Source organism: Giraffa tippelskirchi, chromosome 1, assembly GCF_054371585.1.
Source record: "Giraffa tippelskirchi isolate mGirTip1 chromosome 1, T2T-mGirTip1v1.2.pri, whole genome shotgun sequence".
Taxonomy (NCBI): Eukaryota; Metazoa; Chordata; class Mammalia; order Artiodactyla; family Giraffidae; genus Giraffa; species Giraffa tippelskirchi.
The window spans coordinates 163,773,593-163,794,277 of record NC_137275.1 but is presented as its reverse complement, the minus strand read 5'-3'; the positions used below and the strand labels follow the sequence as shown (position 1 = coordinate 163,794,277).

Here is a 20,685-nt window from a genome sequence, read left to right as displayed (position 1 = left end):
ACAACTCACTTCCACAGAGGAAGTTTTTAGTTTCAGGGGTAAATGATCCTGTGGGTAGTTTTTTGGTTGAAACAATCTAAACAGTTACTTAAGAAGCAGAAAATCTATCTCATTAAAAAAAAAAAAAACCTTTAGCTTTTTCCTTACAGGCTGTGTTTGGCACTACCACAGGTGCCTACACAACTGCCATAGCTCTCTGTCTTTGCTAACAGAGCCCTCAAATTTTGAGTTTAGGTAGTAGATGGAGAATAGTAGTCACAAGGTAAGTAAACTTCTTTCCAGAATCCTCTGCAACAAGAAGTGGTCATGTGATCTACTTCTGGCCATGAGTTATTAAGAAGATGCTGTTGGAGGCATGACTCGGAAAGCTCCCCCAGCTGCCCTACCCACTGGATAAAAGAACATACCATTGCAATATGAAACACCCTCACCTTTTTTTCTTTGCTCTTTTTGTTTCCTTCTTGGATGCATTCCCTGGAGTGAGGACACAGTGTCTGAGGCTGTGGCAGTCACTTTGTGACTATGGGGCAACAATATGGAAAGAGCCTGGATCCCTGAGACTGTCACTGAGCAGCTACAACCATCCTGGACTGCACACTTTCAGACTTTATTCAAATAAATGACAAATATTCTTTATTATATTTTAAAGCAAGTATTGCTCAACCTTTTATTTAGTGTCATGACATTCATAGGACATGACAATATTTGTATTGCTTGTGGGGAACATGGAAGGGATTGCGGGCACCTGAGATGAATAGCCATGGGCGCTTTGGCTGCCCTACATCCCCTTCACCACCCTGAAGACTGAGGAGATAAATATCTCTGCTCATCTTTTTGTGGTTCACCAGTGAGCCTCACTATACAAGTTAGACCATTCTAGTTTAAGCTGTGCTTATCAATATATATTCTGTTACTTGGGCTGAAAGCACTTCCAACTAATACTGGGCTCACTTTTACTTCTTAATGCAAAGTGACAAGATTTCATAAGATATCTTCTATATTCTCTAGCAACATATAATACATAAGAAACAATGATTCAAGCCTAAATCACATCACAAGCTTCCACTGACTGGCCTACATGTTATTTAACTTGTGTTCTTTTTTGTCAGTTATGGGGCCACTTCCTAACTGACAGGTCATGTTTCATGAGATTTTCAAATAGGAAGGGCTTCCCTTGTGGCTCAGCTGGTAAAGAATCTGCCTGCAATGCTGCGTTTGATCCCTGGATTGGGAAGATCCCCTAGAGAAGGGAAAGGCTATCTACTCCAGTATTCTGACTTGGAGAATTCCATGGACTGTATAGTCCATGGGGTTGTGAAGAGTTGGACACAACTGAGCAACTTTCACTTTTCACTTCAAATAGGAAAGCTCTCAAACAACGCAGTTGAGAATCTAGTCATTATTGAAGAACTGTCAATCTTAAAATTCATTAGTATCTAGAAGTCCATTTCATGGGTCAAGTTATTATATTTTTTTAATACAGTCTTAGGTTTGGGTACACAGGGCCTTGATAATAACTGACTTTTTTTTTATATATATTTTGAAATTAGTTTATTTATCTATTTTTTAACTTTACAATATTGTATTTGTTTTGCCATACATTGACATGAATCCACCATGGGAGTACATGTGTCCCCCTTCCAGAACCCCCCTGCCACCTCCCTCTCCCCATCCCATCCCTCCGGGTCATCCCGGTGCACCAGCCCCGAGCACCCTGTATCATGCACCAAACCTGGGCTGGCGATTCATTTCACATATGATAATTTACATGCTTCAGTGCCATTCTCCCATATCATCCCACCCTCGCCCTCTCCCATAGAGTCCATAATACTGTTCTATTTATCTGTGTCTCTTTTGATGTCTCGCATACAGGGTTATCTTTACCGATTTACTAAATTCCATATATATGTGTTAGTATACTGTATTGGTGTTTTTCTTTCTGTGACTTTTCTATATTCTTGTCATGTATGTTTCTAACTCTCTTTAACCAATTCCACTAGCTTACCCTATAGGGCTGACAAAAGCGTTAGATAAAACAATACCTGTACAGTACCTAGCAGAATACATGGTATAGAGTAGGCATCCAATATATGTTCTTAAGATTATTATCACAACAAGAAATGTAAAAATTATGCCTTAATTAATTGCCATGGGCTTCCCAGGTGGCTCAGTGGTAAAGAACCCACCTGCCAAGCAGGAGATACAGGTTCAATATTTGGGTTGGGAAGCATCCTTGGGTTGGCAGAGGAAATGGCAGCCCACTCCAGTATTATTGCTTGGGAAATCCTATAGACAGAGGAGCCTAGCATGCCACAGTCCATGGGGTCACAAAGAGTCAGACATGACTTAGTGACAACAATGGTAGCCATACAACTCATCAGTTTTCAAAAATTATCTTCCATATTTAGCAAAAGACTTTATAAATATTATTAGATAAGTGCTATAAAATATGAAGCTCTCACCATCCCCACAGAGAAGGCAATGGCACCCCACTCCAGTACTCTTGCCTGGAAAATCCCATGGACGGAGGAGCCTGGTGGCCTATAGTCCATGGGGTCGCTACGAGTCATACACGACTGAGCGACTTCACTTTTCACTTTCATGCATTGGAGAAGGAAATGGCAACCCACTCCAGTGTTCTTGCCTGGAGAATCCCAGGGACGGGGGAGCCTGGTGGCCTGCCATCTATGGGGTCGCACAGAGTCGGACACGACTGAAGCGACTTAGCAGCAGCAGCACCATCCCCAGAATTCATGTAATTAATTCAGTCTTGGGCCAGCTCCCAGGAGACCTGCCTTCCTGTCTTGGCAAACAGGTATCATGCTTCGGTTATGCCTGAGAGCTGTGTGCCCTTCAACAAAAATATCCAGTTCCCCAGATCTCTAGAGAACAGCCTGAGAGGGCTTTATGTGGGAGCCCCCTGTTTATTAAGAATTGCTTTTATGTCACTAAGGCAAGGAAATGAATTTTAAATCTGTCTCAGCCACAGAATGACACGTGGGGCTGAATGACAATCAGGGGCAAACTGGGGAACTCTGCTCTCTCACAGCGCCTGGGATGATGAGCTCAAGGCACCTGTCTGTACTTGAAAAGGTAGATGTATTCATTATTGTTACAAATATGGCTAGAAGCAAGTGATCAGTACACATCTTCCTGGAATGAAGCTTTTTAATAAAATGGCATTTCCCTTTTGGAGATCCCTTTTTAGTTCAACTAAGAATATGCACCTCAAATATTGCATTTGAATAATGAAGAAATATTTTCTGAGCCAGAGAAACAGACACTACCATTAGGGACATGGAGTTTTTACTCTAGCACATTTCCTTTGCTGTAGGCCTCACAGATAGTTCTTGACAAGTCATCTTTCCTAACTTCGTTTTCCTAACTCACTTTGCATAGATCTTTCACTGAACTTCTGAATACTGCTCACCTTCCATTTTCTCTATTCAAGCAAATATGATGGTTTCTTAAGAATAAAGATTTTCCATCTTTCCACCCTCCCTAGAATCTTATATAATAATATTCTGTGACTAGAAGGTCCTTCCCAAATGTTGGGAGATACTGAATTAAAGTATGAAAGAATGTGTATTATCCATGTTAATAGATGTGGTAAGATCCTAGCTTGAGACACTGAGATGGGGCAATGTCCATTTTTAGGACTTAGATCTGATAGGCTACTGGGACAGGCCCAGTGCCAGTCTATTTGCTGAGGGTTGAGGGAGATCTAAGAAAGCAGATGAACTGGATTATGTCTTAAATATTAGAGGGTATGTCTAATTAGTGGTAGGCTAACCCTAAGGACTCATGCTTTATTCCCAGGGCTAGAGACACAGAGAAAGTCACAGAGTGGGGTATGCTTCCCTATTTCCAGCATGGTGATGAGCTATAATTCAAAGCAAAAATACAAAGTACTCATGGCAAAATAGACTCTTAAACTCATGCACACCCAACCAGACACACATTTGTTATGGATGAATCCATTATTGACGGTTTTCTCTGTTTTGAAAAAGGATGCCCTGAACAAGGAGTCAGACAGTACAGATCCGAGTACCAGTTCTGCTATTAAGTTACGTTGCAACCTCAGAATTCTCCCTTGGCAACTCTCTGGGCCTCTATTAACATATAGACAAAGAAGCAGAGCCAGACAGAACTCATCCTATCTAATTATACTGTCACTTCAAGCCCCTTAAAATGACAACAAAGGGTTAAAAAAAGACATAAACTTAAAAAACAGCAGAAGATGGGAAGAGGGTAACAGACACAATATTTTGGAGTCCAGAAGGCACGTAAACAGGTAGTAACTGATTGCAAACCCAAGAGAGCTGAATCCTAAGCCACCAGTGGGGAAAGCAGAGACACTCAAGGAAGTGTTAGTTGCTCAGTCGTGTCTGACTCTGCGATGCCATGAATGTAGCCCACCAGGCTCCTACGTCCATGGAATTCTCCAGGCAAAATACTGGAGTGGGTTGCCATTCCCTTCTCCAGGCGAACTTTCCAACCCCGGAACTGAACCTGTGTTTCCTGCATTGTAGGCGGATTCTTTACCAGCCTAGGCACACAGATAGGCAGAACTGATTGCAAACCCAAAAGAGCTGAATCCTAAGTCACCAGTGGGGAAAGCAGAGACACACACAGCCAGCCAAACAGTCAGGCCCATTTTGGCAGAAAACTGGAAGACTTTTCCCCCGCTCTGATGAGCACATAGAACAGGGGACATACAGACCAGGGACACCAGAGGCAGTTGAAGGAAAACAGTGTGATAAGGTTGAATGTGTGCCTATTATAATAGATGCTGAGATACCAGCCCTCTTCCCAGCCACAGGTCCCATAAGGCTTACAGCCAGGTCTTTCTCTGTCAAGCAGGAAACTAGAAGCATCTTCTGTAAGGAATCAAACTAGGTCCAAGTAAAGACTGGTGGTGACCAACACTGGTTTCACATCAAAGAACCCAACCGACGCCTTTTAGTGAAGCTTGGGCAACTCAAACACTGAAGCTTCCAGTCAGACTTTTAACTTCCCATTCAAACATGTGGTTGAGCAACAAGCAAGGTTTTTCAGAAATTTGAGGAAAACTGTGAATATGAAAGATGCAGACCAAAACAAGCAGAAAAAGACAACTCACGTAAAAATTGAGACCAAAAGATCAGAAGAGACAAAAATCAGAGCAAAACAAAAAAAATCCCGATCTCTTCAGAAAGAAAAGAAAGAAATTTCAACTGTGAAATAAGGAAAGATTCATAAAAAAGATTCTCACAAAATATGGCAACAGAAGTGAAAAACTCAGTGGAAGGATTAGGAGATAAAGTGGAGGAACTCTCTCAGAGAATAAAATAGGAAGACAAATAGATGGAAATAAAGAGAGGAAAGGAAACTGGAAGACAAATCCAGAAGATTTCATATGCATAAAAGGAGCTGTAAGAAGAAGAAAGAAAGTGGAGGAAGGAAATTAAAAAAAAAAAATTAGTTACAAAAATTTTCCCAAACTCAAAAGCATGCATTTGAAGATCAAGAAGGCCCTCTGAGTGTTCAACATAATGGTGGAAAATAGACCTCCAGTAAAGCCTATCACCATGAACCACTGAGATACAAGGGGGAAGCTGAAAAGATAATAAGCTTCTAGAAAAAAACACAGGCCACATACAGAAGATCGGGAATCAGAAGAGCACTGCATTTCTCAAAGGTGACTGCAAACTAGAAGATAACAGAGCAAAGCCTTCACAATTAAACCTAGAAAGATTTACAGTGCAGAGTTCTGTATCAGCTAATCTATCAGTCAAGTGTTAGGGTTAAGAATAAAGATTTGTTTGGATATACAAGGCCTTGAATATTTTACTGTGATGAATCCTGAGGAAGACACTACAGGATGTGCTCCACAAAAATGAGGGAGTAAACCAAAAAAGAGGCAGATACAGGACATGATAAACAGGGGAATCAACACAGACAAGAGGTGATTAGGATCCCAGGATGGTGGAGAAGGGAAACTCCAAGATAACAAACGAACTTCAGGACCCAGAGGGCAGTCCAACCCAGACGGGAACAGGTCAGAAGACTTTGGGGACACTTCTGTAAAACAACGAAATTAACATAACTGGATGCATCTAAATAGTTTGGGAAGCAATTAAGACAACTGGTGAAGAGTTTTAGGCTTCTGTTAAATACAAATACATAGAAAGATAAGCAAACAAAAGGACAAGATAATTATTTATTACAGAGAAAACAAAAAGTCATACAGAAAAGGAAACCGAAGAACAATATTTACATAGTTATACTAAAACACTCAATATAGATCTAAGCACAATCATGATGTAACTATACGGGGAGACTAGAAGGGTGGGTGGGAAGGGTGCATGTATGGGGTGAAAAGACAGCGAAATATTCATCTTCTATAGTGGGAAATTATTAGCTAATGTCCAAACCTAATGTCGAGAAACAGCAATACCAGCATGCCGTTAAGAGATATGAAATTAATTGCCAAATGAATCAGATAGAAGAGCTGAAAGTGGTTACATCTGGGGACAGTAAAGTGTAAGGGGAGGTGAACAAGGACCTGCTGTTTTTCCTAATTAACTTTATATAACCATTTGACTGTTTAACTCAGTATATAAAATTTTGATATAAAAGAATAAAAGAATTGGATGATATGATGTCAAAGTGTGTGTGTCACTCAGTCATGTCCAACTCTTTGTGATCCCATGGACTATAGTCCACCAGGCTCCTCTGTCCATGGGATTCTTCAGGCAAGAATACTGGAGTGGGTTGCCATTTCTTTCTCCTATGATGTCAAAAGGACTCTTCCATTTCCAAAGCTCCATGATTCTTTTAGGGCAAGTTTAGCTACTAGGATTGGAAACGCATCAGGAAGGTGAGCAGGGAAACGCACTTATTAACCTGGCCTTGGCATGTCTGACTTCTCTCCTGTCACAACCCAGTGACGACAAAGAAAATGGCCAGTAATGGCAGTTAGGATTATTAGGACATGAACCCAGATGCACTTACATATAAATAAAAGATAAAACACTTTTGCCCAGACCTAATGCCTGAATACATAGAAATATTCTTCCAATGTGATGAGAAACAACAAAAGACAGAGAAATTAACCCATATTTTATCAAGTAGCCATCATGACGCATTTTCATTTTAGCCAAATGCTTTGTTGAGAAAACAAGTCTGGTTTTTTTTTAAGTCCTTCTGTGACCTTCCAAACACTAATTCTTAATATGGCTGGCCAGAAAATTAACTAATAAATTCTTTTATATCATTATATATTTCATCTTTATTACCTTATCCTTGAAAGCAGGTTATTAAATAATTACATCTTGGATTAGTATTATTCTGATTTGAGATTTTATCAATGCCTCCTAATTCCCTCATTACACTTACCTAATTCTCCTGACACCCAGACTATCATGAGCTTCAAGCAAAAGGCTGTTGTGTAGGTGTGTTTAGTCGGCCTGTGGGGTGGAGGTGGAGGGGGGCCTCTGTCAAGTTTCTCTGAAATTAATGAGTCCTCAGTAGCAGGTTTACATTTATGGACTTCCACAGTGAAATTGTACCCTCAAAGATCACCAACTCATCTAAATTACAAGGAGATAAAGCTGGCTACTTGGGAGATAATTCCATAGATAACAGGATTAAACAGAGGATGTTGAGGATCAACTTCCTTCTAGAGCCTTGGAAGAAATGATGTTTGTTACTTTGTGTATATTAGGTATATCAGAGTTGCAAAATCAGACTCAGGATCCTGGCAGAGCCTGGCACCTGGGGGTCCCTGGATGGAAGAAGAAGGGAGGGAGCTAGTAGAGAGAACCTGGAAGGAGTTCATGCATCACAGTCTCAGGCCCTGGCAGTCATCATTACTTTGTATTGTGGTTATCGGAACTAGATGAGAAGGCAAATGGGAACACAGGAGATGCGCTAAAAGAGGGTACCCCAAGGAGAGGCTGTGACAGCTGAAGTGATAAGGACAAGCCCGTGGCGCTGCCCTGTATGGGGTCACTTGGACAGGAGTTGTCTAGGGCAAGACACCAACTTCATAAGACTGGCTAAACCGAAGGGTGGAATTAGAGTGTGATGCGGACAAATCAAGCAGGCAGAGGGAGATGGTCAGAATTGAGAGGGTGACTTCTAGGGGCCCAGAAGGATCAAACTGATCTCTAAGTAGATCAAGAGGGTCATGAAGCTCATGGGATCTTAAACAGATGGCTTTGCTTGACCACTGAGTCAAGGGTCTCTGTAGACTTAGTCAAGTCCAGAAGAACAGAAATGTAGTTTGGCCAAAGGTCACAGAGGCTGAGCTGGGAAGCCAGTCTAGGGCAGGCTGGAGTCTTCCAGAGGTATTGCTAACCTAAAATTCCTTTAAGGCAAGGCAACCTTTGCTTAGGATATGTCCAGGTAGAGTTGAAGTACAAGAAAGGCATTGAGGTCCTGTCTCCCCACTATCATCTGAAACCCCTTCCACTTTGCATGGAAGGCATTATATATTATATCCTCTTAAGCCCTTGAATGAGCCCATCTGTGGGCTCAAGCCCATCTGTGTGCCCCAAGACAAAGAAATTGTTTCATACCTCAGAAAAAATAGAGAAGGAGAGGAGTATCTTTCAAAGAACTTTTTTCTTCACCTCTAGCATGAGTTGAAGAATTCCTTGAGGAGTGTGGAAAACCTAGATGGAGGAACCAATCACATTCTGAGATGCAGTTCTCTAGAGGTTCAGTGAAGGGCAGGGGATTAGGGAGGGTCTACAGAGGTACATCCACCACCAGCAAGACATTCTTCCAGAGAGACTGCATTAGCGGCTGAAGTCAAGCAAATAGAGACCTGATGGTTTGGTCCCAGAACTACAATGCAGAAAATAGACTGAAGAGGTTATTTTTGATCAGTTAAGATATCCAAAGGCTGGCCAACATTTTCCCACATTTTTTTCCCCCTCATATGGCTTACTCATCAATTGGATCCATTAAAAACTTTTAATAATGCACGAAAAGCACCTAGAAATATTACCATGTACCAATTCATCAAAAAATGTGAGCGTTCTTTGAATTAATGTTGAATCCTAAATTATTCTTCATAAATGTCAGATATCTGAAAAATTCACTTCAATTTCCTGCCTAGGCTGAAACATATGAGGGATCATTTGAAAAGCTAATCACTTCAGAAGTAATTTTATAATTTGTCAAAAAAAAAAAAGTGTCATCTAACAAAATCCAGGCATAGAGTATATGATGTAAATCTGGGGGTTTTTTGGCCTGGGCTTGTGGAGAGGAAGCTAAACTAACAGGCATACTGTGATGCTGCTATCAGGCTCCAATTTTCTCTGCAGGGGATCCAATCACAACTGGAAAAGGATATGAACATGGCTCTAGGTTTGCCTGTAACACAGCATGCCTAAAAAGGTCCTAATTTCTAAAATAAGACATTCTTCTCTCGGGAGGCTGGGTGACAAAGCAGGTTTGCCTCAGGATTCTCAGGACTGCTCTTCTCCCCAAACATGTATCATCATTTGCTTGGTGACCTGCTTTCCTGACACTAGAGACACTAAACCCTTCTCTTAACTCTAAGGAGAATGGAAATGACATTACATCTCTCTCTCCCTCAAATGTGTGTTTGCTCTAAACTGAGTTATATTCAGTTGATAAGATGGGGGGCCTGGGTCTTGGCAATAAAGTGCATTGCCTAGGGCAGGGGTGATGGCTACTTTGTCTCCCAAGGCTGCTCTATCAGCTGGATTCCTCAGGTTTACAAACCTCTTTGTGGAATTCTTGAGCTCAAGAACCTTTCTTATCTATTCCATGTACCTGGAATTAGCTAAGACATTTCTTTGAGTATTTAAAACCAGCATCTACTCTAGTATAGTATCAGGGAAAGCGTTATTGGCTATCAGACTTATTGGTAAATACTGAAGTCTCTAATTATCCACATTATTAAAAAAATTATAGCTACCTTATATTCTATTATTACCTTGGCACAGTAATAAATTGGCTCTGATTCCCTTTATAAGAGTCTAAATTGATTCTTGTTCTTGCACACACTCAGTCTTTGTAAAACTTTGATTTTTGTAATTCTTTTGTGTGAAAGATCTTACATTTATCTCAGTTTTCCCTTTGTGTGCTGAGGCTGCTATTAATATTCTGTCTCAGGTCTCCTTTGCAAAGCTGGGGCCAAGAGTTGGCAAACCATGTTCCTCAGGCTCCTTGGCCAGGTTCTGCCAGTTGAGGACACTGCCAGGAATGAGGCGAGAGGGAAAGAAAAGGCTTGGGTCTCTTCCTACATTTTTCTTTCTTTCTTCTTTGGGTGATGTCTTTGGAGCTGGCCGTGTCCCTGCCACTCTCCCAGCCCAGTAGGTGACATCCTTCTCTATTGTTCCTGTTCCTCAGGGGGCATCTGGTCCCCAGGTGTGGCCTCCTTCCTGAGTTTGAGGTTCTGGTGACATGGCAGGGCTCCTGCTAGGAGCTGTTTCCTGCAGTTATTTAGTTGGGTTTCTGCAACTCCCTGCTTTCACTCTTCCAGCCTCCCCCACACTCTGTAACCCTTTCCTAAATTCTCTCTGAAATTCCAATTGTGTTTTCTGTTTCCTTGACAGGACTCTGACTAACAGGGTACTCCATGAGGGCTTTTTGCCAAAAATAACTATATCTTGCCCCTTAGAGCGGGACTTATGGGGAAGCTGCAAAGCGTCAGTGTCTGGAATCACTTTATTTTAACGAGTATTTTGAGGCTGCTTACTATGTGCCAAGAGGCATGATAAGTGCTCTCCAAAGATTATTACATTTAATCTCTGTAACAATGCTCTGGGGCAGTAGCATAATAATACACATTTTATAAATGAGAAACTGAGGCTCACAAAGTTAAGGTGACCTGCCCAATGTTCGAGAGGTAGAAGTGGCAGTTTGAGGACTAATGCCCTAACTGATGATTTATAATAATGAAAGTGAAAGAGAAAAACCTGACTGGCATTGATGGTGGCAAAAAGGTCTGTCTGCAGGCCGGAGTACTGAGATGAAGATGCGTAAAAGCACAAAGAGTCTGTCGAAGTCAGGTTCAAAATCCAGCATCAACAGAAGAGCTACAGAAACCTTCTGATGGCCTGGCAGAACCCCCAGCTGGCATCTAGGTACAGCAAGGAGCTGCCATGGCCACAGCAGATACTGCAGGCATGCACTGTCCCTCTCTGGAGGTTATGGTTACAGAAGTGGAATTACTAGCAAGTTTGTGCCCCCAACTTTTTCTCCCTTCGTTTTGTAAGTAATAAAGATTCTTTTGAACCTTACTATGTCAACAGAGGATACGGGGTTTTCTAAATCAAGCAGAAACATACCTAACAAGTCTCTTCTCAGTGAACCTCTGCCATTTATGACCATGTAATGAGTATTATGTACAGGGTTTTATGCTTAGCAAAAAGTCAGACAGAGAAAGGCAAAAACTGTATATTAACACTTATATGTGAAATCTAAAAAATAAAACAAATGAATGAATATGACAAGTATAGAAACAGATACACAGATATAGAGAACAAACTAGTGATTACCAGTAGGGAGAGGGAGGATGGGAGGGTCAAGTTAGGGGTAGGAGAGTAAGAGATAACAAACTACCACATACAAAATAAATATAAGCAACAAGGTTATAGGGAATCTGACCAGTATTTTATAATAACTTTCAATGGAGTATAATCTACTAAAGTATCAAATCACTATGTAGTACACATAAAACTAATATAATATTATAAATTAACTATAATTCAATTTAAAAAGTCTCCTCTCAATGATCATGTAACAATTTGAAGTGTATCTGAAGAACTGAAAATAAAAACATAAGGAAACAGCTATTTTAGGTTTCTTGTGAATTTTAACTAATATGTCATATTTTTAGTGTTTGAAAACCAAAACTAACATTTTTGAAAGTGAAAACCCTTACTCAAAATCACATGGAAAAAGAAAAGGCAAAACAGGGAAGAAGAGAACGTGTGTGGATGTTACTGAATTTCCATTAAAAGCATTATCTAAAAGCCATCTTGCCTGAGATGTGACAAGATGGGTAAGGACAACTGTTGAACAGCTGAGGCTGTGCCTTAATACACTCTCTGTCAGTGCTATGTGTGGATAACCACTTGACCTCAGAAAAGTTAGCTAAATTGCTAAGCATCCCTCATCTGTAAACTGGAGATAAGATAGGGTTGCTGTGAGAATTACTAAAGGAAATCAGCCCTGATGATTCACTGGAAGGACTGATGCTGAAGCTCCAATGCTTTGGCCACCTGATGTGAAGAGCCAATTCATTAGAAAAGACCCTGATGCTGGGAAAGATTGAAGGCAGGAGGAGAAGGGAACGACAGAGAATGAGATGGTTGGATGGCATCACTGACGCAATGGACATGAGTTTGAGTGCGCTCTGGGAGATGGTGAGGGAGAGGGAAACCTGGTGTGCTGTAGTCCATGGGGTTGCAAAAAGTTGGACACGACTGAGTGAATGAACAACAGTGAGAATGAAGTGACTTGAGTCAAGAACCTAACACAGATCCTTCATAAGGCCCAATAACTAGCTATTTGGTAGTTATTATTGGATTATTATTGATGGTTTGAAGTATAACTAGTACTATGATAGAAAAGTTCCCATAACTATCATGTTTCTAGTAAGCAAACTTAGCTCAATGACTTCTAGAATAAACATCATAGGTAGATGTTAACATAAGCCCACCACTTTGCCAACTGGGAACACTTTAGTTACTGAGTAGTGAGAAAAAAACCCAAAATGCTCAAACAGAAGGCCAGAATTCACATTAAGAAAAAAAAAAAACTGACTATCTGTGCATAACATACACATCAAGGATAAGACCAGAAGTCTTCGGAGACCATGATGAGAAAGGTGGCACAGTGGAAAGACCATGAGGCTTGGACCCCAGAGACCTGTGTTCCAATTTAAAGCCTGTTAGCAGGCTCTGTGACTTTGGATATGTCATATAATGCATGTCTCTGCATTTCTCTTCCTGTATCTTTCAGACAACATCTGTAAAATAATGGATCTCTAACATTCTTTGGGATGGCTCTACCTACATGTCTTTAAATTTGAGTGATAAGCAATTTGTGGGGAGGAGCTTGTAGCTAGAGGCAACTATTCCACCCTCTCTGAGGTTTACCATTCTCTACTGGCAGGAAGAAAGGGCATAGAACTGTGCTTGGAACCGCTGAGTCAGCCTTTGAGGTCTCAAATGTTGGACTCCTCATTTAGGGAGCCTTTGCCAGCTGTCCCTCTGTGGACGAATGACCAGTGGTTTTCCTCTGACCTACCCGTCCTTCTCACAATATTTCAAATGTCTTCAGTCTGAGCCAACTATTAGAAATAGCCACTAGCAAAACACGAGACTAGACAGAGTGGTGATGTTGGTAAAGACATCTTTGGTGGGGAAAGGATAAACATATTGGAATGCAGTAGGGCTTTCGATCCTTATGCATAAAAAGAGCTTCACGTTTGCTACCAACTGTGCAGGAAATCACAAAAAGAATTAAAATTCATGTGTGCAACCAACTTCCACAACACTAAACTTTCTTAACTTTGATATAAAACACACTTGCTTCTGTATTCCTTTGTGCTCAATTTATATCTCCTTTCAAAAAACAGAATTCTTATTAGGAAAGAAAAATTCAAGAATCAAAACTTCAGAATTAAAATCCCACCATTTGACTGGGAAGCAAGAACTTATAACAGTTTCTTTGTATTCTTATGAATTGCATGCTCTAACATAGGACTGTTGAGTAGAACTTGACAATACATACTCCCAGCAATCAGGTCAAACATACACTTTAAAAATGATAGTATTTTTTTGTTTCCTAGTCAATTTTTGGAGTACACTTAAAAAAAAGAATAAGTTGCTACTGGAATTTTTGAAGTCATAAAGAATAATCTTTAAAAAAAAAAAAAGAAAAGGAGTAATTCTAAGAGACAGCAGCAACCCACTACAGTATATAATTTAGGAGTGGAAACAACCAGGCACTAACTGATACTTTTCAAACTTAACAGATTCTGAAAGGATGGACACAATGACAACTGCTAGCTGAAATACTTACAGCATATTTAAGTACAGATATGTATAGTATAATGTGGAAGTGGGAAAACAGACCACTCTGACTTAACATAAAAATGATTCATAAAGAAAGGGAAAACCTAACATGAATTATAACATCAATCTTCTTTACAGGCTGTCTGGATTAGGTTTTAAACTTTAGTGGGCCTGAAGAGACTTAGAATATTGTCTATGTATTGCCTTAAGAGACACCATGTAGGACCAGGAGGACTCTAAAGGAAAAAAAAAATGATAGGAACAAAATATGACAACTTCTTTTCAATTGGCTGGTAAGGCTTCCCTGCTGAGTAATTAGGGGTGGGCATGGTGGGTGGGGAAGTAGGCATATTGATTCGCAGAGGTTGAATCACCATTATTTCTCTTCAGGGTTCTTTAGCATCTCTGTGCCTTTTCTGCACCTTTTCCTTAAGATTTCCCTACGGCAGTCATTAAGATCTGAGGCATGTCTTTGACTTCTCTTATACATCACGGGTGAAGAGCAAAAATGTCCACAGGAGCAGGCAGTCCAGAGCAGAGGTGACCACAGCAGAGGGTGCTGACCCAGAGTGTCCATGCTCTCTTCTCTAGCGTGAAGCAAGGGAGCCAAGTGGTGCCACAACTAGTGATTTTTCAAAAAAATTTGGGCATTTTAGTGAAATATGATATGATTACTTAGTGATGATTTAGTGATATGATTTTAAAATGTTGGTTTCTTTTAAAAATATTCTCAGTTCACAACATGCTTTTCTCTGGCTTGCATCCCTTGGGCAGGACCTCCAATTGATTGTGACAAAGGTTGCAAGGCTACTGGTGGGCCAGCTCGGGGATGTATACCTGGAGTGGGTTTTCTAATGTCCCACCCACAGCGCAACGCACCCACAAGCCTTTTTAAAGACTTTGTGAATTCTCTGTATCAAATCTCTTTCTGCTTAAAACCGAGTGGTTTCTTGTTCTTGCAACTGAACCCAGATGGATAGCTAAATATATCAAATTGCAACTTGGAGATACAATGCCACAGAAGATTTATTTCAAACAATTCACTTAAAAAAAGAGAGAGAAAGGGGAAAATATCGTAAACAACACTGATGCTTTCTCATCTAAATGATAACCTGTATCAGCATAAATAAAGGTATCAAGAGTTGTACAGCCCTGGAGCAGGCAAGGTATCTCCCAAGCTGGCCAGAAAGGATCGGGAGTTAGAAGGAACCTTATAAATACCCAAGAGTTGAATACCTCTGGTCAAGAGACTGAACCACAACCACTGCCACCAAAAACAAACATACAAAACCCTTGTATTTTTGTGCAGAAAATTCTAGTACATAATTTAATAGCATATCCAACTATCTGCCCTGATAATGAGGGCACTAGCAAATGGTAAAGAAACCACCACAGCTTCACATGAGAATTGATTTTGACCTTTCAAAGAACTTTCTGTGACTTTCCAGTCATCTTTTGAGCTGCTGTTTACATTTGAGAGCAAAAGAACAGTCTTCACAGCTGTACCGTATGAACAGGAAAAACTGTTGCTTGACTAATTCACATAACAAATTTGAATATTTGAGGTACACATTCATGTTAGGTATAAATTACTTTAAATTCTTCTAATTTGAGGAAGCTACCCAAATTACTTTTACAGTTCAGACAAGTTGAATAAGTTACAATGGAGCCTTATTTGTTGGTCCTAGAGTAGAGTGATCCAAATGGAAGACCAGGCAAGATTTGTGATTCACCTTGTCCTTTCTTCCTCTTATTCAGACTGTCTCACCTGCTACCACCTAACCTGTATCTAGCTGAGAGAGAAGGGAGCAGCAACAAAAAGGAATTTCTACAGAAGCTTCAACTACCAAATCTTAACCTGCTGAAGACCAAGCTAGGATTTACAAGGATGCACACATTAAAAATGAATCTATCATACTGAGTCCTCTTTCTGGAGGTGAACCAAGTTGCTAGGTTAGAGGGGGACAATGACTTACTGTATAAAAAGCACTTGTACAAATTTGACCTTGATTCTTGAGAGCTAGATTTTAACAAGAACCAGTTCAACATTTAACAGGTAATTATTGAGAAGGTATACACAGTAGTCCCCACCCTATAATTGAAGCTAGTTACAAAAATGCCTACATAAAAATAGAAAAAATAGCTAATCTCACAATGTTGTGATCTTTTTATAAATATATTTTTTATTAGTAGAACCAGTGTTTGAGAACATTTTATCTAATTTTTTATGAGAAAAATATCTAACAAAAATTAACTTTCTATCTAAGAAATTTCAGTAACCCACCCCAACTTTCAGATTGACAGTAAATGTTTGAGAGTCACTGTATTAGTTTCCTATTGCTTCCGTGGCAAACTGTCATAAACTGCATGGTTTAAAATAAGACAGATTTATTATTTTATAGCTCTAGCAGTCAGAGTCCTAAAATTCAAAGGGCTGGAAGAACTGTGTTCCTCTGTGGATGCTCTAAGGCAGACTCTGTTTCCTTGCCTGTTCTGGCATTTAGACTCTGCCTGCATTCCTTGGCTCATGCCCCTCTGTATACCTTCAAAGCCAACAGTGTAGCATCTTCAAATCTTTCTCTCTCTCTGATCTCTGCTTCTGCCATCACACCTCCTTGTCTGACTCTAATCTTCCTGATTTCCTCTTATGCGGACCCTGTGATTATGCTGGGTCTATCTGGATAATTCAGGATACTCTTCCCATTTCCAGATCTTTAACTTAGTCATATCGGCAAAGCCCCTTTCACTATATAAGGGAAGAGCATCACAGGTGCTGGGGATTAGGACACAGACAATTTTGGAGGGCTGTTATTCTATTTATCATGGCTACTAAGATCACTCATACAAAAAGAAAATATTCAAATATCTTTGCAGCTATTTGTGAAAATATTAACCAAGAGTGCTCACTTTAAAAAAATTCATAAGATTGTTACAACAAAAATGATGAAAGATTCACATTTTTTCCCATAGAATCGAGTATATATACTTTCTACAGGACAGAATGATTAACTGTGAATAAAAATCAGGAGGGTTTTCCCTCCTACCACAGTAAAAATCCAGATTTTCTGTTTTTCTTACAGGGCAGGCGATGGTCACAACCTGGTTGTCACGGATGGCTGGATGACTCATTCAGAGACGCTGGTCTAGCTGTGACATTAACATGGTAATAGCTGATTGGTAATTTGATTGTACTAAGTATTACCTGTTTGAATAAAGCGTAGTCCTGTCATGTGGATAATGTTCACTGACATACAAGGAAGAAGACGAAATTGTGGTCGCCAAGGAAGCGGCTTCAAACAGCGATGGAGTACTAGGCACCAGATCTGGCCTGTGTTGGGATCCCAGTGCTGGATGACAAAAAGCAAAACAAGCCCTCATGAATCTCACGAATAAGTGTTGTTCCAGTGTCTATGATAATCTAAATGAGTCAAAAGCATTCATTTTACATATCAGGCTGCAAATTAAATTGTGAATTAATTGTGCTCTTCTGAACTGCAGCAGAAATGTAAACAGCTTCTTGCAAACAGGTTAAACAGAAAGGAAATTGGACTAATTTACAAAATGGCTAATGGAAATGACATTATGAATGTTCTTTTTCAAACCTAATAAAGTGATCTACTGTTTCAAAAGATGACATAAAAAAACTCCTAGGAGCTTGAAGAGATAATTCGACAGAGATTAAAAGGATGACTGACAAATGTATAAACAGTGAACCTGATCCCCCTTGTGAGGCTATGCTCATATCTGTGATTCTCAGTGCAAATCTAAGAACTCAGACTTGCTAAGAGCCAGGAAACAAATGCTTCAGAGACTAACAGCCAGTGAGACCTTAACCCTGTTTGAGCCCACACGCATCTGTGAATATTATTCACAGCTCTTCTTGATATTATATTTTAACAAGCAAGACTGCTTTTTTTTTTTAATGAGAACTCATTTTTCTTTAAAATGTAGGTACCTATGGAAATGCTCATGCAAGAGTATAGACCATCAGAAAAGTAGAACAGTCAAGGCTATGCTCACTCTGAGTCTACATGGATTTTTTTTTGGACAGTTGAATCTGGATCATTTTAAATCATCCTCTCCCAATGGACAAATTCACATCAATTACTGGTCAGCCTGTCAGAGATAGTATTTTGTTCAAAGGACCAACCACAAAGATCAGAGTTCCTTTAAAAAGAGACATATACTGTATTGGTATTTTTCTTTCTGGCTTACTTCACTCTGTATTATAGGCTCCAGTTTCATCCACCTCATTAGAACTAATTCGAATGTATTCTTTTTAATGGCTGAGTAATATTCCATTGTGTGTATGTACCACAGCTTCCTTATCCATTTGTCTGCTGATGGACATCTAGGCTGCTTCCATGTCCTGGCTATTATAAACAGTGCTGCGATGAACATTGGGGTACACGTGTCTCTTTCAAGTCTGGTTTCCTCAGTGTGTATGCCCAGCAGTGGGATTGCTGGGTCATATGGCAGTTCTATTTCCAGTTTTTTGAGGAATGTCCACACTGTTCTCCATGGTGGCTGTACTAGTTTGCATTCCCACCAACAGTGTAAGAGGGTTCCCTTTTCTCCACACCCTCTCCAGCATTTATTGCTTGTAGTCTTTTCGATAGCAGCCATTCTGATGGGCGTGAAATGGTACCTCATTGTGGTTTTGATTTGCATTTCTCTGATAATGAGTGATGTTGAGCATCTTTTCATGTGTTTGTTAGCCAATTATCATATGTGAAACGAATCGCCAGTCCAGGTTCAATGCATGATACAGGGTGCTTGGGGCTGGTGCACCGCGATGATCCAGAGGGATGGGATGGGGAGAGAGGTGGAAGGGGGGTTCTGGAAGGGGAAAACATGTACATCCATGGTGGATTCATGTCAATGTATGGCAAAACAAATACAATATTGTAAAGTTAAAAAATAGAAAATAAACTAATTAAAAAAAAAAAAGAGAGACATATAAGTTCCCAGAGATTGAAGACTGTGAACGAATCTTGTTTTTATCATTCCATAGTTGGACCTTTTTTCCCCTCATGGAGATATTTTTTAATTTTATGAAACTACAGCTGACACATATTCAATAACACTGGATCAGTTTTAGGTATGTAATATAGTGATTTGATATGTTTATTGGGTTGGCCAAAAAGTTCATTTGGGTTTTTTTCTGTAAGATGGTATGAAAAACCTGAATGAACTTTTTGGCTAACCCAATATATATTGTGAAATGATCATCACAATAAGTTGAGTTAACATCCCATCACCACACACACTTATAGCATTTTTTTCTGGTGATGAGCATTTTTAAGATCTCTCTTAGCAACTTTCAACTATGCAATACAGTTATTATTAACTTGAGTCACTATGCTGTACTGTGGATTCTTTTTATTCCTTTTCCCAAAGTAAGCTAAAACAGATGATAATAAATACAATATAGCCTTAAGGTGCTTGTGGTATTCCTTTATAGGTACCATAGGCTCAGAATTATGTACTGTCATGAAGTGTATGAATTGAAATTGACCCTAATTGGCACAATTACATGAGTGTGAGGTTTTAGACTTTGGATTTGGAGGGATATAGATGGACAGGTGGGGTGAGTAATGGAGGGAAAAGGGGGCAAGCACAGAAGGCCTGGTCTCTGGACTAGGAGACTAGACACACATTAAATTGTAGGAGATGGTGCAGCTTTGCCTCTGAGTCAGATCAAAATAAAGAATTGCCATGATGACTAATAGATGATGAGCATATAAAATTACACAAGTACTCAACATTCAAAAATCAACAAGTCTAGCAGTTGACAACTGGCTGGCAATCTTCAACATTTTTGATTCCACCTTCTCATTAAATACACAGAAAAATATGAAAACTCTCAAGAATATAGAAAAGTGGATCTGAAATACAACCTCACATCAGATTCCAATTACTCACTACTAAATATAAGGTGGATGGAGCACGACTGAGAACAACTAATATTAGACTTGGGTCTTGGGCATACTCAGCTTGACTTCATAAACCAGAGGCTTCCTGAGTGATAGATTATAGAAAAACACTACCTGTCCAGTGACTCGGGCCTGGGTCAGAGAGCACCCAAACACCAGGTAGCTGACTCTTAGGAGCAGCTCAATGAACCAGAGAACTGTTTCCTTATGTGCCCACACCCTTCAGTTTTTAAAAAACTAACTAATATGGTGGGAAGAATTCTAGAATGTTCCCCAGTGACCTGCACCCTTATATAATCTCCCTTTGAGTGTGGGTAGAAGCTGTGAGAATGATGAGATATTATTCTTGTGATTATTTTATCTTATGTGACAGAAGGAATCTTGCAGATTTAATTAAGGCTACTAATCAGTTGATGCTTTTGAACTGTGGTGTTGGAGAACTCTTGAGAGTCCCTTGGACTGCAAGGAGATCCAACCAGTCCATCCTAAAGGAGATCAGTCCTGGTTGTTCATTGGAAGGACTGATGTTGAAGATGAAACTCCAATACTTTGGCCACCTCATGCGAAGAGCTGACTCATTGGAAAAGACCCTGATGCTGGGAAGGATTGGGGGCAGGAGGAGAAGGGGACGACAGAGGATGAGATGGCTGGATGGTATCACTGACTCGATGGACATGGGTTTGGGTAAACTCCGGGAGTTG

The 20,685-nt window shown here is 40.1% G+C and overlaps 1 protein-coding gene across 26 annotated transcripts in view; it reads right to left on the bottom strand.

Annotated features, from left to right (window-relative positions):
- PIP5K1B (phosphatidylinositol-4-phosphate 5-kinase type 1 beta) overlaps nucleotides 1-20,685 on the bottom strand; it is a 521,283-nt gene that overhangs the window by 77,820 nt on the left and 422,778 nt on the right. For 25 of the 26 annotated variants that reach the window (XR_014057501.1, XR_014057490.1, XR_014057525.1 and 22 more), the window contains one exon: nucleotides 17,251-17,395. Coding sequence is in view for 19 of the 26 variants with exons in the window: in XM_081503676.1 (XP_081359802.1) it covers nucleotides 17,251-17,395 (145 nt within the window). In the remaining 7 variants the exon portion in view is untranslated. Of the gene's footprint in view, nucleotides 1-8,593; nucleotides 8,661-17,250; nucleotides 17,396-20,685 lie in introns of those variants that run through there. The other variant, XM_081503807.1, reaches the window with a different exon arrangement.